We start from the raw sequence: 17779 nt of genomic DNA, 5'->3' as shown, positions 1-17779 counted from the left end.
TCGTCAAGTGACACGCCTGCGGTGGCTGTGGGCAGAGGAGTGGTGATATTTGGTGCCAATGTGACATCATTAACTCACCTTCCAGGTGATAATAACTTCTGAGCTGTGGCCTTGTGTGGCGACACCTTGCTGTCTGAAGTGTCGGCAGCCCAAGAGTGACGTCGCAAGGTGGCGCGCTTTTGCGCCATTACAGAGGCAAATTTCAAATTTATACGTCGAAATGGGAGCCACTTAATGGGTATTAAAAAAGTGATCCTTTAACTTTGTTCCACAGTGTGTTATCCAAATGCAGCACTCAAATGCAAATTGAATTATAATTTAAAAACTCCCCTCTTTCCTAGCCTTTATCCCGTATCTTAACGGGATCGTTTTGTTAGTTATTGGATTTTGAATTGTTATTAGCTAAGTGTGGCCGGATGTCCTTCATGTTGCCACCCTTGCTGCGCTAAGTGCATTTATTTAGCACTCCGTCTTCAAGCCACAAGTGGCCCATCGGTACCATCCGACCGCCGTGTCTTCCTCAGTTGAGGATGCGGATAGAAGGGGCGTGTGGTGAGCACGCCGCTCTCCCGGTCGTTATCGTGGTTTTCTTTGACCGGAGCCGCTACTATTCGCTCGAGTAGCTCCTCAGTTGGCATCACGAGGCTGAAGGCTGAATGCACCCCGAAAAATGGCAACAGCGCATGGCGACCTGGATGGTCACCCGTCCAAGTGCCGGCCACGCCCGACAGCGCTTAACTTCGGTGATCTCGCGGGAACCGGTGTATCCACTGCGGCAAGGCTGTTGCCGCATTTATTTAGCTAAATACATATTAATTTTTTGTGCCCCTCTCGTTTAAGCGGTGGACTTCACAACTGAGCACGATACAATGTGCCCGAAACAGTTGAGTCATAATTATGGAGCTGGTAGAGTACTCTTAGATCACGAACTAATACGACAATGCACTGCCTGTGTTGTTCACAAGTACGATGCAATGTTCCTTCAGACCAGCATGCATGCATGTATCCGCCGACACCAAGCGAGCGACTTTCAGTTGAAATGTCTCGCCTGTACGGGAATATGTGTTACGCATTTGCTAGTGCAGATTATAGACACATGGTTGACGACATGTGGAAGTCTGTGTTGAGGCGTGAGTCGTGCTTGGATGGCCTAATGGTAAGGCAACCGGTCACGGAAAGCGAGAAATCCGGATTAGATTCCCGGCCGACACAAATTTTCATTGGCATCATTCTTTTATACAGGTGATGGTAGTCCATGAAAGTCTTTTCGGGTTTGCTGCCGGATCCTAAAATCAACTTGACTCGATATTTTGGCGAACAGTTGGATCGCCGAAATATCGAGTCAAGTTGATTTTAGGATCCGGCAGCAAACCCGAAAAGACTTTCAAGACTTATTACGCCGGGAAAGCCTACGTAGATGGTAGTCCATATTCGCGACTGCGAATATATTTCGTGTGCTTTAAGTACACAAATTTTCATTTTCGCCTTTCCATTACACAGTTAATGTTCATATTCGCACCTGCGAATACATTTAGTGTATATCGAACGAATAGTCGGAAATGAACATTTATCTTGTATCAAAGAAAACAACACACACCCTATAGCCAACACTTAAGGTACTGGATATTGCTCCAAGTGACAAGCAGCCCGACAGGCTCTCTGCTCGCTTTGCTACGGTATTTGCTACTCTTGACATATCTCTGGTGCGACACGCAACAAGGATCCTGCACAGCAGTGTCAAACGCCAATTACTTCACGTAAGACTATATGGAGAAATAACTGTAGAAACATCGAAGATCATTCTACATTTTCTTTGAGAGCACTGCCATCAACTTGGATGCAGAAACATCTGCAATTTATAATCGCGTGCCTCACACCTAGTAACAAGGGGAAGCAGTAAATAAGGTTCTGTTAATTAATTCACTCCAACTCCAGATCACAAGTTGATATACAGAACTATCGTTGGTGATGATCTGAAGCGAACGTGGTATATGGATTTTAATTTCTCCATACATGGCTACTGCTGTAGTTGAAAACACCTTCACAATACAAACACGCTACATCCGTGAACAATACAAGATGTAGCAAGTTCAGTGGCAGAGTACTGCGCTGGATAATCCACTAGCTGAACTGGACTCTGGGTTCGATACCATTTGAGCCATTGCTTGCATCGATGTTCATGGTACCCCTGTAATTGCTACTACGTCACTATTTTCCGCATTGTACCCTTCTAGGGTGCTTACTGATAAATCTTCTCCCATACAATCCAACACTATTTTCTCAAATTCTGCCTTGCAAACATCTTTTAGTCGAGCAACTTAAACAGTCCTCTGTGGCTCGAAAGGCCCTGTTTTTCATGTGTTTCTGTCAATGATGTAAATTTTGTTCCACTTAGTATGTCACCTGTTGCGATACATTTCGTTATATTGTGTGGGCAAAATAAAACTTGCCCAGAAAATATTTCATGCTCCTTAATAGGCCGGCCGCGGTGGTCTCGCGGTTCTAGGCGCGCAGTCCGGAACCGCGCGACTGCTACGGTCGCAGGTTCGAATCTTGCCTCGGGCATGGATGTGTGTGATGTCCTTAGGTTAGTTAGGTTTAAGTAGTTGTTCTAGGGGACTGATGACCACAGCTGTTAAGTCCCATAGTGCTCAGAGCCAGCTGCTGAATACAGGCTCGTTCCACCCCAATGCAGATGATATAAGTTGGGTTTCCCGTCTGAAGATGCGTGAAATATTTTCTGGGCAACTTCTGCTTTTGCCATATCAAAGACTCTGCACTTAAAAGTTATATTTTTGGTTACAGTAACACACAGATAACGGCTGACTTGTGCAATGATGACAACTGACAAGCCAAGCAATGTCAACTTGTACACGAATAGATGTGAAACTTAACTATGTAGTAGCTGCGACTAGTGCAGTTAACAGACGCCACCCAACTGAACTTAACAATAAATCAAACACCGTGACAGTGGCAGTGATGCTGCCTTCTGATTGTGCTTCCATGTTTTTGAATTATATACATTTCTTTGTTTATATACAGGATGTTCCAGAAATGTTGGGAGAAACTTCGAGAGACTGTTGAGGAGCAAATCTAGGATAGGAACCGGTGTCCCGAAATGTCATTCAGTGACGCTACAGCATCGAAGTTGTAGACGCTGGCTCATACCACTAGGCCACACCTTCGGTGACAAACTTTGTACGCTGACGGATCATAGACAGAACGTCTCGTAATTTTGTCTGATGTTCAGTGATCGCGACTAATTGCCACGATCGCCAGCGGAGAAGATGGAGCTAACGGCTGCGTAGAAAGGCCTTTACTCCTATGAATGCGATGCTCTCTATTGCCTAGGGAGATGAGTGTTTCTGACATGGATTTCCAATGTTTTTCACTATACAGGAGAAAAATTGTAGTGAAAACCTATGTTGGACACCGTCATCCAGCAATGTAACACAGCATCGCATTTTTAGCAGACAGGGCGTGTCTACGCAGCAGCTAGCTCATCTTCTGCACTGGCGTTTGTGACAATCAGTCGCGATCACTGAATAACAAACGACATTGCGAAACGTTCTTCCACTGTCCGTCGGCGCATGCAGGCAAGTTTGTTGCAAAAAAGAATGGCCTAGCTGCAGGCACAGGCACCTATAACTTTGACACTCTGTAATGTCGTTGGATGACGTTTCCTCATGCGGCTTCCTATCCTCGATTTGTTCCTCGAGACAACCACTACAACCCCTAGAATTACACTCATGCTCATAAATTAATGATAATTGCAGAATGTGGTGCCACACAACGTGGCACTACACAATACTGGCGCTAATAGCGTAGGCCCATAGGGAACACACACGACACAGATCTGTAAGCCCACGGTATTGGTGGTGAGAAAACCGTCCCGAAACACATGTGCTACAAAACACCACTGTTTGCTGCGCATGTACCCCGACATCAATATGGGATATGATCACCATGCACACGTACGCGGGCCGCACAACTGGTTGGTGTACTGTGGATCAGGTGGTCGAGCAGCTGATGGGGTATAGCCTCCCATTTTTGCACCAGTGCCTGTCGGAGCTCCTGAAGTGTCATAGGGGTGCACTGAGATACGTCGACGAGGGCATCCCAGACGTGCTCGATCGGGTTTAGGTCTGGAGAACAAGCAAGCCACTCCATTCGCCTGATATCTTCTGTTTCCTCCACGATGGCAGCTCGGTGGGGCCGTGCGTTATCAGGAGGAAGGTGGGACCCACTGTACCCCTGAAAAGGCGGACATGCTGGTGCAAAATGACGTCCCGATACACTTGACCTGTTACAGTTCCTCTGTCAAAGACATGCAGGGGTGTACATGCATCAATCATAATCGCACCCATCAAACCACAACCTCCACACAGGTCCCTTTCAAGGACATTAAGGGGTTGATATCTAGTTCCTGGTTCACGCCAGATGAAAACCCTGCGAGAATCACTGTTCAGACTATACCTAGACTCGTCCGTGAACATAACCTGGGACCATTGTTCCAATGACCATGTACTGTGTTCTTGTCACCAGGCGTTACGGGCTCTCCTGTGACCAGGGGTCAGTGGAATGTATCTTGCAGGTCTCTGGGCGAATAAAACATGTCTGTTCAGTCGTCTGTAGACTGTGTGTCTGGAGACAACTATTCCAGTGGCTGCTGTAAGGTCCTGGGCAAGGCTACCTGGAGTACACTGTGGCCGTTTGCGGGCACTGATGGTGAGATATCGGTCTCCCTGTGGTATCGTACACTATGGTCGTCCCGTACTGTAGGGCCTGGACACGTTTCCTGTCTGCTGGAATCGTTGCTATAATCTTGAGATCACACTTTGTGGAACACGGAGGACCCGCGCTACGACCTGCTGTGTTTGAGCAGCCTCCAGTCGCCTTAGTATTCTACCACTGATAACGTCATCAATATGTGTTCTTCGAGCCATTTTCAACACCATTACCATAGTCTAAAACACGTCTACACACTTACTCGCTGCATCGTACTCTGACATGCACCAACACACCTCTGCGTATGTGGACTGCTGCCACCGTGCGACAACAGCAGGTCAGATGCACCGCATAGTCATACCCGAGGTGATTTAAACCCGCAAACCGCCCACCAGAGCGTTGTTTCACCATGCATCAGCATTATCCTTATTTATGAGCATGATTGTATGTCACAGCATTTTTGGAACTGTTGGACACCACACAAATGATTGGAGTTGTTGGTCAAGGAAGTGCTACCAGCGACAGTCAGTCAGCTGTTTTGTTGTGAAAGGCAAGTAATTTACAAATGCACTGTTTAATCAGGACCCACGTTCCGCCTGAAGTATTCATTTTTGTCCCTTGGTTCCCTGAATGAAAAAACTTAGTTATTGATCTTGCGCCGTCTATTCAAAAATGGTTCAAATGGCTCTGAGCACTATGGGACTTAACATCTGTGGTCATCAGTCCCCTAGAACTTAGAACTACTTAAACCTAACTAACCTAAGGACATCACACACATCTATGCCGGAGGCAGGATTCGAACCTGCGACCGTAGCGGTCACGCGGTTCCAGACTGTAGCGCCTAGAACCGCACGGCCACTCCGGCCGCGCCGTCTGTACTATTTCGACCATGCAGGTCTGGAACACTACAATTAGCTCCTGTACACGGAGCTGGACTGCTTTAGCAAACCGCTCACCAAATTTAAATTACAGAAGAGGCAACGAGACGGTGCTTACCACGCCCTCCAGGTGCCGCCGCACGCGCTCCCGCAGCGGGACGCCCTTCTTGTCGCGTATGAGCACGTAGATCCTGCTGATGCCGGTGCAGGTACGCAGCAGCTTCTCCAGCAGCGACGTGCCCAGGAAGCCGGTGGCTCCGGTGATGAGGACGCACGCGCCGTCGTAGAAGGAGGCCACCTGGCTCAGGCGCGCCAGCTGCTCGTGCGGCAACAGGTCCAGCGGGTCGCCGTCCAGCTCGCGCTCCTGCTCCTCCGCGCTCATCCTGCGGGGGTGGATATCGCAGCAAGGCATCCTGCGGCTCCAGTACTGCAGAAACCTGCAAGACCACGGCCACGTCAAGTCTCAAGGGGTCCTCCGTCTGCTCTTACATAAAAGGTAACTAAATAAGCATATAATGTTACTGCATAGCGTATCCAAACGTTTGAAGGTAAAGTCAGAGTAAGCTCCCTGATATGACCCATCTCACAGGAAGCCCATGAAGGGTCCAATCTGGCAATGACATAGAAAACAGTAGCTCTTCTGCAGAGTTCAGCTCTACCTATGGAAGTAGAGAAGCAGCTGTATCCAAAAGGCACTAGTCACTGCATGTCTTTGTAGGCTTCCATGCATGATACGAAGCCCACGCCTACTACAGTAGTACAAGTTTATATGCCAACTAGCTCTGCAGATGACGAAGAAATTGAAGAAATGTATGATGAAATAAAAGAAATTATTCAGATTGTGAAGGGAGACGAAAATTTAATAGTCATGGGTGACTGGAATTCGAGTGTAGGAAAAGGGAGAGAAGGAAACATAGTAGGTGAATATGGATTGGGGGACAGAAATGAAAGAGGAAGCCGCCTGGTCGAATTTTGCACAGAGCACAACATAATCATAACTAACACTTGGTTTAAGAATCATGAAAGAAGGTTGTATACATGGAAGAACCCTGGAGATACTAAAAGGTATCAGATAGATTATATAATGGTAAGACAGAGATTTAGGAACCAGGTTTTAAATTGTAAGACATTTCCAGGGGCAGATGTGGACTCTGACCACAATCTATTGGTTATGACCTGTAGATTAAAACTGAAGAAACTGCAAAAAGGTGGGAATTTAAGGAGATGGGACCTGGATAAACTAAAAAAACCAGAGGTTGTACAGAGATTCAGGGAGAGCATAAGGGAGCAATTGACAGGAATGGGGGAAATAAATACAGTAGAAGAAGAATGGGTAGCTTTGAGGGATGAAGTAGTGAAGGCAGCAGAGGATCAAGTAGGTAAAAAGACGAGGGCTAGTAGAAATCCTTGGGTAACAGAAGAAATATTGAATTTAATTGATGAAAGGAGAAAATATAAAAATGCAGTAAGTGAAACAGGCAAAAAGGAATACAAACGTCTCAAAAATGAGATCGACAGGAAGTGCAAAATGGCTAAGCAGGGATGGCTAGAGGACAAATGTAAGGAAGTAGAGGCCTATCTCACTAGGGGTAAGATAGATACCGCCTACAGGAAAATTAAAGAGACCTTTGGAGATAAGAGAACGACTTGTATAAATATCAAGAGCTCAGATGGAAACCCAGTTATAAGCAAAGAAGGGAAAGCAGAAAGGTGGAAGGAGTATATTGAGGGTCTATACAAGGGCGATGTACTTGAGGACAATATTATGGAAATGGAAGAGGATGTAGATGAAGATGAAATGGGAGATATGATACTGCGTGAAGAGTTTGACAGAGCACTGAAAGACCTGAGTCGAAACAAGGCCCCCGGAGTAGACAATATTCCATTGGAACTACTGACGGCCGTGGGAGAGCCAGTCCTGACAAAACTCTACCATCTGGTGAGCAAGATGTATGAAACAGGCGAAATACTCTCAGACTTCAAGAAGAATATAATAATTCCAATCCCAAAGAAAGCGGGTGTTGACAGATGTGAAAATTACCGAACTATCAGCTTAATAAGTCACAGCTGCAAAATACTAACACGAATTTTTTACAGACGAATGGAAAAACTAGTAGAAGCCAACCTCGGGGAAGATCAGTTTGGATTCCGTAGAAACACTGGAACACGTGAGGCAATACTGACCTTCCGACTTATCTTAGAAGAAAGATTAAGGAAAGGCAAACCTACGTTTCTAGCATTTGTAGACTTAGAGAAAGCTTTTGACAATGTTGACTGGAATACTCTCTTTCAAATTCTAAAGGTGGCAGGGGTAAAATATAGGGAGCGAAAGGCTATTTACAATTTGTACAGAAACCAAATGGCAGTTATAAGAGTCGAGGGACATGAAAGGGAAGCAGTGGTTGGGAAGGGAGTAAGACAGGGTTGTAGCCTCTCCCCGATGTTGTTCAATCTGTATATTGAGCAAGCAGTAAAGGAAACAAAAGAAAAATTCGGAGTAGGTATTAAAATTCATGGAGAAGAAATAAAAACTTTGAGGTTCGCCGATGACATTGTAATTCTGTCAGAGACAGCAAAGGACTTGGAAGAGCAGTTGAATGGAATGGACAGTGTCTTGAAAGGAGGATATAAGATGAACATCAACAAAAGCAAAACAAGGATAATGGAATGTAGTCTAATTAAGTCGGGTGATGCTGAGGGAATTAGATTAGGAAATGAGGCACTTAAAGTAGTAAAGGAGTTTTGCTATTTGGGGAGCAAAATAACTGATGATGGTCGAAGTAGAGAGGATATAAAATGCAGGCTGGCAATGGCAAGGAAAGCGTTTCTGAAGAAGAGAAATTTGTTAACATCCAGTATTGATTTAAGTGTCAGGAAGTCATTTCTGAAAGTATTCGTATGGAGTGTAGCCATGTATGGAAGTGAAACATGGACGATAAATAGTTTGGACAAGAAGAGACTAGAAGCTTTCGAAATGTGGTGCTACAGAAGAATGCTGAAGATTAGATGGGTAGATCACATAACTAATGAGGAAGTATTGAATAGGATTGGTGAGAAGAGAAGTTTGTGGCACAACTTGACCAGAAGAAGGGATCGGTTGGTAGGACATGTTCTGAGGCATCAAGGGATCACCAATTTAGTATTGGAGGGCAGCGTGGAGGGTAAAAATCGTAGAGGGAGACCAAGAGATGAATACACTAAGCAGATTCAGAAGGATGTAGGTTGCAGTAGGTACTGGGAGATGAAAAAGCTTGCACAGGATAGAGTAGCATGGAGAGCTGCATCAAACCAGTCTCAGGACTGAAGACCACAACAACAACATGCATGATACGTGACCAACTTTGCGGATCTCAAGATGCACCCATTCTCAGAACAACAAGGTTAACAATAGTTCTGCTGCGAAGATTATACGTGGCCCAGTCTCAGTAATGTGACCACGGCTTATTCTCGATGTCAACATGCAGTACTTACAGACGGCAGATGACAGCACTACCAGAGGGGTATATAAATCATGCCAGAGGGGGAGGGGGGTCATGGACAACAGTGCAGTCATTGCCGTAATGTGGAATTATCCGATATCCAAAAGAACATGATCATTTGGTTTTGGGACAAGGGTGGAAACTTTTCTGAAACGGCTCAGATAGAAAACTAATCACATACAGCCATGGTTAAAGTATACAATGCATGTCAAACTGGAACTAAGAATGACCGGCGCCATGGGAAATGTCGTGCACCATGGACCACACATGACAGTTGTGGAAGACGGTTGTAGAGATGTGTATGGATAAATAGCTGTGCGACTGTTGAACAACAGATCACTTAGATGAGCCTAAGGAGCTACTAACAGTATCTCCTCAACCACCATAGGGCGTTGCTGTGTATGGGCATCCTAACAGGCGCTTGGTTCATGCGCCCATGCTGACTGGTGTTCATCGGTGACGAAGGATGGAATTTGCACGCCAATATCGCGACTGGACGTCCACTGGGTGCCGACAGGTGGCCTTTTCGTGTGAATCACGTTTTATGCTCCATCAAACAGATAACTGTTGGCGTGTACGACCCTACAATAACCAAAATGAAGTATAGGCTTGAGGAGGGGGCGTTATGTTCTGGGTAATGTTGTTGTGACATTCTCTGGGTGATCTTGCCATTGCGTAGGCTCAGTGGATCACAAAAGTGTGCATCAATCCTTGGGGCCCACGCCCACCCCTAGATGTAGTTTGTTTTTTTCCTTGGCATGATGGATCTACCAGCAGGACAATGCATTGTGTCATACAGCTCGCAGTGTACATGTGTGGTTCGAAGGGCACCAGGATGAATTTAACGAACTTCCCTGGCCACCAAACTCCGCAGATTTACAACCACCGAGAATCTATGGGACCACCTTGATAAGGCTGTCATACCACGGATCCGCAACTGGTAAATCTAGCGCAGCAGCCCACGGTTCTGCAGTCGACATGACTCAAAATCCCTGTTGGTACCTTTCAGAAGCGCACTGGCTATCTTGCTGCACATTCGTGCTACAATAGGCGGTTATTCGGTCTTTTGATACATGATGACATTAATGTGATTGAACTGTGTATATGCCAATGGAATAAAATAACCAGCAGCATCTTAGGGCATCACCCACACCAGGCCTTCACAGACTTCCTTCTCTGCTTCGGGACACAGCTTTCGGAAGCTCAAGAAAGATCCAATCTGACAGTCATAAGGAAACTAAGACCATTGCGCAAGAAGCGTGGCGCATCGTAAGGGGGGAGTACAATTTTTGGGTTCACTGCAAAGACAATATTCCGCTGCGGCATCATTGTGTGTGAATGAAGTGGTTCACCAAGCCTACTGGAAACGAACTCATAGTTGAAGTATGAGGGACAGCGCCATTCTTAAAGGATAAACCGCCAATTATATTCAGATTAACTGTAAAATGCCTACTGGAAACGAACTCATAGTTTCTCCTTTGAGAAACTGCTAACAATATTCAGATTAACTGTAAAATGCTGGCGGTATATGAGTCTAATCCAGTGTTACACGTAATGAAACGGTGCCAGAACTTTCATTTACATTCACATAGCCAATTAATTTGTAAATATGGCTACGTTACAACATGTATAAGATGTTGTTGTGGTCTTCTGTCCGAAGACTGGTCTGATGCACCTCTCCATGCTACTCTATCCTGTGCAAGCCTCTTAATCTCAGAATACCTACTGCAGTTCACAACCTTTTTTTTTTTTTTTTTGGTCATCAGTCTACTGATTGGTTTGATGCGGCCCGCCACGAATTCCTTTCCTGTGCTAACCTCTTCATCTCAGAGTAGCACTTGCAACCTACGTCCTCAATTATTTGCTTGACGTATTCCAATCTCTGTCTTCCTCTACAGTTTTTGCCCTCTACAGCTCCCTCTAGTACCATGGAAGTCATTCCCTCATGTCTTAACAGATGTCCTATCATCCTGTCCCTTCTCCTTATCAGTGTTTTCCACATATTCCTTTCCTCTCCGATTCTGCGTAGAACCTCCTCATTCCTTACCTTATCAGTCCACCTACTTTTCAACATTCGTCTATAGCACCACATCTCAAATGCTTCGATTCTCTTCTGTTCCGGTTTTCCCACAGTCCATGTTTCACTACCATGCAATGCTATACTCCAGACGTACATCCTCAGAAATTTCTTCCTCAAATTAAGGCCAGTATTTGATATTAGTAGACTTCTCTTGGCCAGAAATGCCTTTTTTGCCATAGCGAGTCTGCTTTTGATGTCCTCCTTGCTCCGTCCGTCATTGGTTATTTTACTGGTAGCACAATTCCTTAACTTCATTGACTTCGTGACCATCAATCCCGATGTTAAGTTTCTCGCTGTTCTCATTTCTACTACTTCTCATTACCTTCGTCTTTCTCCGATTAACTCTCAAACCATACTGTGTACTCATTAGACTGTTCATTCCGTTCAGCAGATCATTTAATTCTTCTTCACTTTCACTCAGGATAGCAATGTCATCAGCGAATCGTATCATTGATATCCTTTCACCTTGTATTTTAATTCCACTCCTGAACCTTTCTTTTATTTCCATCATTGCTTCCTCGATGTACAGATTGAAGAGCAGTGGCGAAAGGCTACAGCCTTGTCTTACACCCTTCTTAATACGAGCACTTCGTTCTTGATCGCCCACTCTTATTATTCCCTCTTGGTTGTTGTACATATTGTACATGACCCGTCTCTCCCTATAGCTTACCCCTACTTCTTTTCAGAATCTCGAACAGCTTGCACCATTTTATATTGTCGAACACTTTTTCCAGGTCGACAAATCCTATGAAAGTGTCTTGCTTCCATTACTAGCGGTAACGTCAGAATTGCCTCTCTCGTCCCTTTGCTTTTCCTAAAGCCAAACTGATCGTCACCTAGCGCATTCTCAATTTTCTTTTCCATTCTTCTGTATATTATTCTTGTAAGCAGCTTCGATGCATGAGCAGTTAAGCTGATTGTGCGATAATTCTCGCACTTGTCAGCTCTTGCCGTCTTCGGAATTGTGTGGATGATGCTTTTCCGAAAGTCAGATGGTATATCACCAGACTCATATATTCTACACACCAACGTAAATAGTCGTTTTGTTGCCACTTCCCCCAATGATTTTAGAAATTCTGATGGAATGTTATCTATCCCTTCTGCCTTATTTGACCGTAAGTCCTCCAAAGCTCTTTTAAATTCCGATTCTAATACTGAATCGCCTGTCTCTTCTAAATCGACCCCTGTTTCTTCTTCCATCCCTCATAGAGGCTTTCAACGTATTCTTTCTACCAATCTGCTCTCTCCTCTGCATTTAACAGTGGAATTCCCGTTGCACTCTTAATGTTACCACCGTTGCTTTTAATGTCACCAAAGGTTGTTTTGACTTTCCTGTATGCTGAGTCTGTCCTTCCGACAATCATATCTTTTTCGATGTCTTCACATTTTTCTTGCAGCCATTTCGTCTTAGCTTCCCTGCACTTCCTATTTATATCATTCCTCAGCGACTTGTTTCTCTGTATTGCTGATTTTCCCGGAGCATGTTTGTACTTCCTCCTTTCATCAATCAGCTGAAGTATTTCTTCTGTTACCCATGGTTTCTTCGAAGCTACCTTCTTTGTACCTATTTTTCCTTCCCAGCTTCTGTGATGGCCCTTTTTAGAGATGTCCATTCCTCTTCAACTGTACTGCCTACTGCGCTATTCCTTATTGCTGTATCTATAGCGTTAGAGAACTTCAAACGTATCTCGTCATTCCTTAGTACTTCCGTATCCCACTTGTTTGCGTTTTGATTCTTCCTGACTAATGTCTTGAACTTCAGCCTACTCTTCATCACTACTGTATTGTGATCTGAGTCTATATCTGCTCCTGGGTACGCCTTACAATCCAGTATCTGATTTCGGAATCTCTGTCTGACCATGATGTAATCTAATTGAAATCTTCCCGTATCTCCCGGCCTTTTCCAAGTATACCTCCTCCTCTTGTGATTCTTGAACAGGGTATTCGCTATTACTAGCTGAACCTTGTTACAGAACTCAATTAGTCTTTCTCCTCTTTCATTCCTTGTCCCAAGCCCATATTCTCCTGTATTCATATCCTTGCTGTATTCATATCTTAGTCTCCCTCTACGAGTTTTACCCCTGCCCCTGACATACTTCCCTCTAATAAAAAATTGCTGATCCCTTGAAGTCTCAGAACGTGTCCTATAAACCTTCTTTTGGTCAAGTTGTACCACAAATTTCTTCTCTCCCTATTCTATTCACTACTTCCTCATTAGTTACGTGGTCTACCCAACTAATCTTGAGCATTCTTCTATAGCACCACATTTCGAAAGGTAATATTCTCTTTTTGCCTAAACTGTTTATCGTCCAAGTTTCACTTCCATACATGCCCTACACTCCACACAAATTCTTTCAGAAAATTCGTAACACTTAAATCTATGTCCAATGTTAACAAATTTCTCTTCTTCAGAAATACTTTTGTTGTCATTGCCAGTCTATATTTTATATCCTCTCTACTTCGGCCATCATCTGTTATTTCGTTGCCCAAATAGCTAAACTCGTCTACTACCTTAGGTGTTTCGATTTCTAATCTAATTTCTTCAGCATCACATGATTTAATTCGACTACATTCCATAAGCCTTGTTTCTTCTTTTGTTGATGTTCGTCTTATCCTCTTTTCTTCACAATGTCATTCCATTCAACATTCCACGCACAGATCTGTAGAATATGTTTTGTTTCTCCTGATGACGACATCCTCCTGAGTAGTCCCCACTACAACACTGTCTCACTTTCTTCTCAAGCAGTGCTTCCCTTTCACGCCCCTCGATTCTTATCACTGCCGCCTGGTTTCTGTACAAGCTCTAAATAACCTTTAGTTCAATGTATTGTACCCCTGCTACCTTTAGAATTTCAAGGACAGTATTCAAGTCAACACTGTCAAAAGCTTTCTCTACGTCTACAATTGCTATAAACGTATCTTTGTCTTTCCTTAATCTACCTTCTTCCTATGTTTCTCCGGAATCCAAACTGATCTTCCACGAGGTCGGCTTCAACAAGTTTTTCCAGTCTTCTCTAAGGAATTTGTGTTAGTATTTTGCAACCATGACTTATCGAACTGATAGTTCGGTAATTTTCACAACTGTCAGCAACTGCTTTCTTTAAAATTCTAATTATTACATTCTTCTTGAAGTCTGAGGTTGCTTCTCCTGTCCCAAACGTCTTACATAAGAGATGGAAGAGTTTTTTCATGGCTGGCTCTCCTAAGGCTATCATTAGTTCTGACGGAATATCGTCTAGTATAGGGGCCGTGTTCCGATTTAGATCTTTCAGAGCTCTGTCAAACTCTTCTCGTAGTATCATATCTCCCATAATATCTTTATCTACATACACTTCCCTTTCTGTAATTTTACCTTCAAGTTCATATCCAATGTATAGACGCTCTGTATACTCCTTCCCCCTTCCAGCTTTCCCTTTTTTGCTTAAGACTGGTTTACTATCTGACCTCTTGATATTCATACAGCTGATCACTCCTCTTTTCCCCAAAGGCCTCTTTCTTGTAGGCGGTATCTATCTTTCCCCTGATGAAATATGCTTGTAAATCCTTACATTTGTCCTCTAGGCATTCCTGCTTACCATTTGCACTTGCTGTCAATTTCATGTTTTAAACGTTTGTATTCTCTTTAGCCTGCCGCATTCACTGCATTTTTATATTTTCTCCTTTCATCAACTGAATTCAATATCTCTTCTGTCATCCAAGGATTCCTACTAGGCCTTGTCTTATTTCCTATTTGATCCTCTGTTGCCTTGATTATTTCATTCGTTTCATTCGTTTTCCACTATATTCCTTTCCCCTGTTCTAGTCAACCGTTGCCTAATGCTCCCTCCGAAACTCTCAGCAACCTCTGGTTTTTCAAATTATCCAGGTCCCACCTACGCAGCTTCCTATCTTTTTTCCAATTTGCTCAGTTTTAATCTACAGTTCATAACCAATAAATTGTGGTTAGAGACCACATCTGACTGTGGAAATGTTTTACAAATTAAAATCTAGTTTCTAAATCTCTGTCTTACCATTATGTAATCAAATCTCAAACTTTCCGATGTCTCCAGGTCTCTTTAACGTGTACAACCCATTTTTATGATTCTTAAACCAAGGGTTAGCGATGATTAAATTATGCTGTGTGCAAAACTCCACCAGGCGGCTTCCTCTTTCAGTCCTCTCCCCCTGTCAATATTTACCTACTATTTTACCTTATCTTCATTTTTCCTACTGTCGAATTCCTGTCCCCCATCACTATGAAACATTCGTCTCCCGTAACTACCTGAATAATTTCTTTAATTTCTTCATCGTCTGCAGAGCTAGTTCGCATATAAACTTGTACTAATGTGGTGGGTGTTGGCTTCGTGTCTACCTTGGCTACAATAATGCGTTCACTATACTGTTCATAGTAGCTTACCTGCATTCCTGTTTTCTTATTCATTATTAAATCTACTCTTGCATTACTCTTATTTGATTTTGTATTTATATCCTGTATTCACCTGACCATAAGTCCTGTTCCTCCTGCCACCGACCTTCACTATTTCCCATTATATCTAACTTCAACCTATCTAACTCCTTTTTTAAATTTTCTATCCTACCTCCCGATTAAGAGACCTAACATTCCACGCACCGATCCGTAGAATATAAGTTTTGTTTCTCCTAATGACAACATCCTCCTGAATGGCCCCCGCTCGGAGATCCGAATTGGGGACTTACCCCGGATTCTTTCCCCCAAGAGGACATCATCATGAGTCAACCATACAGTAGAGCTGCATGCCCTAGGAAAAAATTACGGCTGTAGTCCTTCATTGCTTTGAGTTGTTCGCAGTACGAGCAGAGTAAGGCTGTTTTGGTGATATCACAAGGCCAGATCAGTCATCCAGACTGTTGCCCCTGCAAGCAGTGAAAAGGCTGCTGCAGGTCTTTAGGAACCACACATTTGTCCAGCCTCTGAACAGAGTGTGTGTGTGTGTGTGTGTGTGTGTGTGTGTGTGTGTGTGTGTGTGTGTGTTAGTAATTTCTTTCCATCATCTGTTGTATATTACAACATAAATTCGTAAAGACTTGTGAATGAGATACTTTTTCAGTTTGTTTTCACATTTGCAGCCTCTTTCTGGGTATGTGTTCTAAAACTTTGCTTGTACTATCATGCACCCCTTTTTGTACTAAAGACAACCTTAACTTGCAGTAATAAATGCCATTTTTTCTTCTGGTATTGTAATTATGTACATCATCGTTCCTTTTGAACTGTAGTGGATTATTTGCAACAAATTTCGTGAGGGAATAAATATACTTTGAAGCAGGAGTAGTGTTATCTAGGAAAAGATGTAATTCTACTTGTTGTATAAAAGACGGAAGTTCGTTTGCAAATATTAGTAACACTAGTGGACCTCAGATTGAGTCTTGGAGACCCCATATGTGATTTCTCCCCTATCAGAATTCGGACTATATTTGCTGGATTACTAAGTACAACTTTTTATATGTTTTTGGTTAGATATGACATGAAATTTTGTTTATAAAGGACGGCGTTGTGAGAGCTGCGACTATTGATAAATACAAATAAAACGTCTTTGACGTTACAATGTAAACATAATGTATGATGGAGAGGGCATACAAAAGGAAGCATTATGTAGACTTGTTACGACTCTACCGCGCCCCAAAAAATGCAAAATGACCTATACTGCCCTTTGTCTGCTCCTGTGAATAGACGTCTGCACTCTTCAATAACACCAGATGTGTAAATAACACCAGTAAAGGTAATGGTGTGAACCATCGAAATGCGTGGCAAAATTGAAGCAGAAAAATATTTTATTTGTACAGATACATTATCCATTGCTTTATTACACCGTCAATTCCATAAAACTTCGATTTATTTAGGAGAATACTGTGATTCACGCAGTCAAACGCCCTAAACAGGTAGCAGAAAACACCAACCGGAGCTGTTTGATTATTTATCGCTTTTAAAATTAGGTGAGTGAAAATGCAAATGGTATTTTTAGTAGAGCAACTCTTCTTAAACCAAACTGTGATTTGGTGACTATGTTATTGCTGCTAAGGTGAGATACTACTCCAGAATATATCACCTTCTCAAAAATTTTGGATAATGATGTCAGCAGTGAGTTGACAGAAGACCTGAGATCAGTTCGTCCTCTACGTCTAATGTCATGTTTCCCTCTTCATATCTGTAAGGTTCACTTTTTCACCCTATCTAACAACAGAATTTTACTGTTTAATTTGTATAGAAGTCTGCGAATGACACATACAATTAATACTACGATATCATTTACAAAAACCGCAACTAAAGCGCCAGAAATAATTAGTAATCTAGCACATATTATACTTCTTCTTCTCCTCCTTCTCCTCTTTCTCCTTTTCCTCCTTCTTCTTCACTTCAAATTCTTCTATGGTTTCCGCGGTCTCGTTTTCTTTACGGTTTTAGCTTAACACTTATTCTGTTAGTCTTCCTTCTGGCAACAAATCGATATCTTCTAGCCATTTTATTCACTTCTGTATTATTAAGTCTTCAAGTTAATAAATATCCAACTCGGCTCTGATGTCTTCGTACCTTATCTGTTGCCTCAGACGGTAGTTTCGTGCGAAACCTAGTGTCGTACGTATTTCCAACGCCACAAGCG

The 17779-nt window shown here is 43.2% G+C and overlaps 1 protein-coding gene across 1 annotated transcript in view; it reads right to left on the bottom strand.

Moving 5' to 3' along the window:
• The window catches only part of LOC124711690 (fatty acyl-CoA reductase wat-like), a 247649-nt gene that overhangs the window by 169086 nt on the left and 60784 nt on the right, over window positions 1-17779 (bottom strand). Inside the window, exon 2 of the mRNA XM_047241889.1 lies at window positions 5725-6043. Within this exon, the coding sequence (XP_047097845.1) occupies window positions 5725-6018 (294 nt within the window). The 5' untranslated portion in view covers window positions 6019-6043. The remainder of the gene's footprint in view (window positions 1-5724; window positions 6044-17779) is intronic.

The sequence above is a fragment of the Schistocerca piceifrons genome, chromosome 8 (genome assembly GCF_021461385.2).
Source record: "Schistocerca piceifrons isolate TAMUIC-IGC-003096 chromosome 8, iqSchPice1.1, whole genome shotgun sequence".
NCBI lineage: Eukaryota > Metazoa > Arthropoda > Insecta > Orthoptera > Acrididae > Schistocerca > Schistocerca piceifrons.
This window is presented reverse-complemented; position numbering and strand designations above follow the sequence as displayed.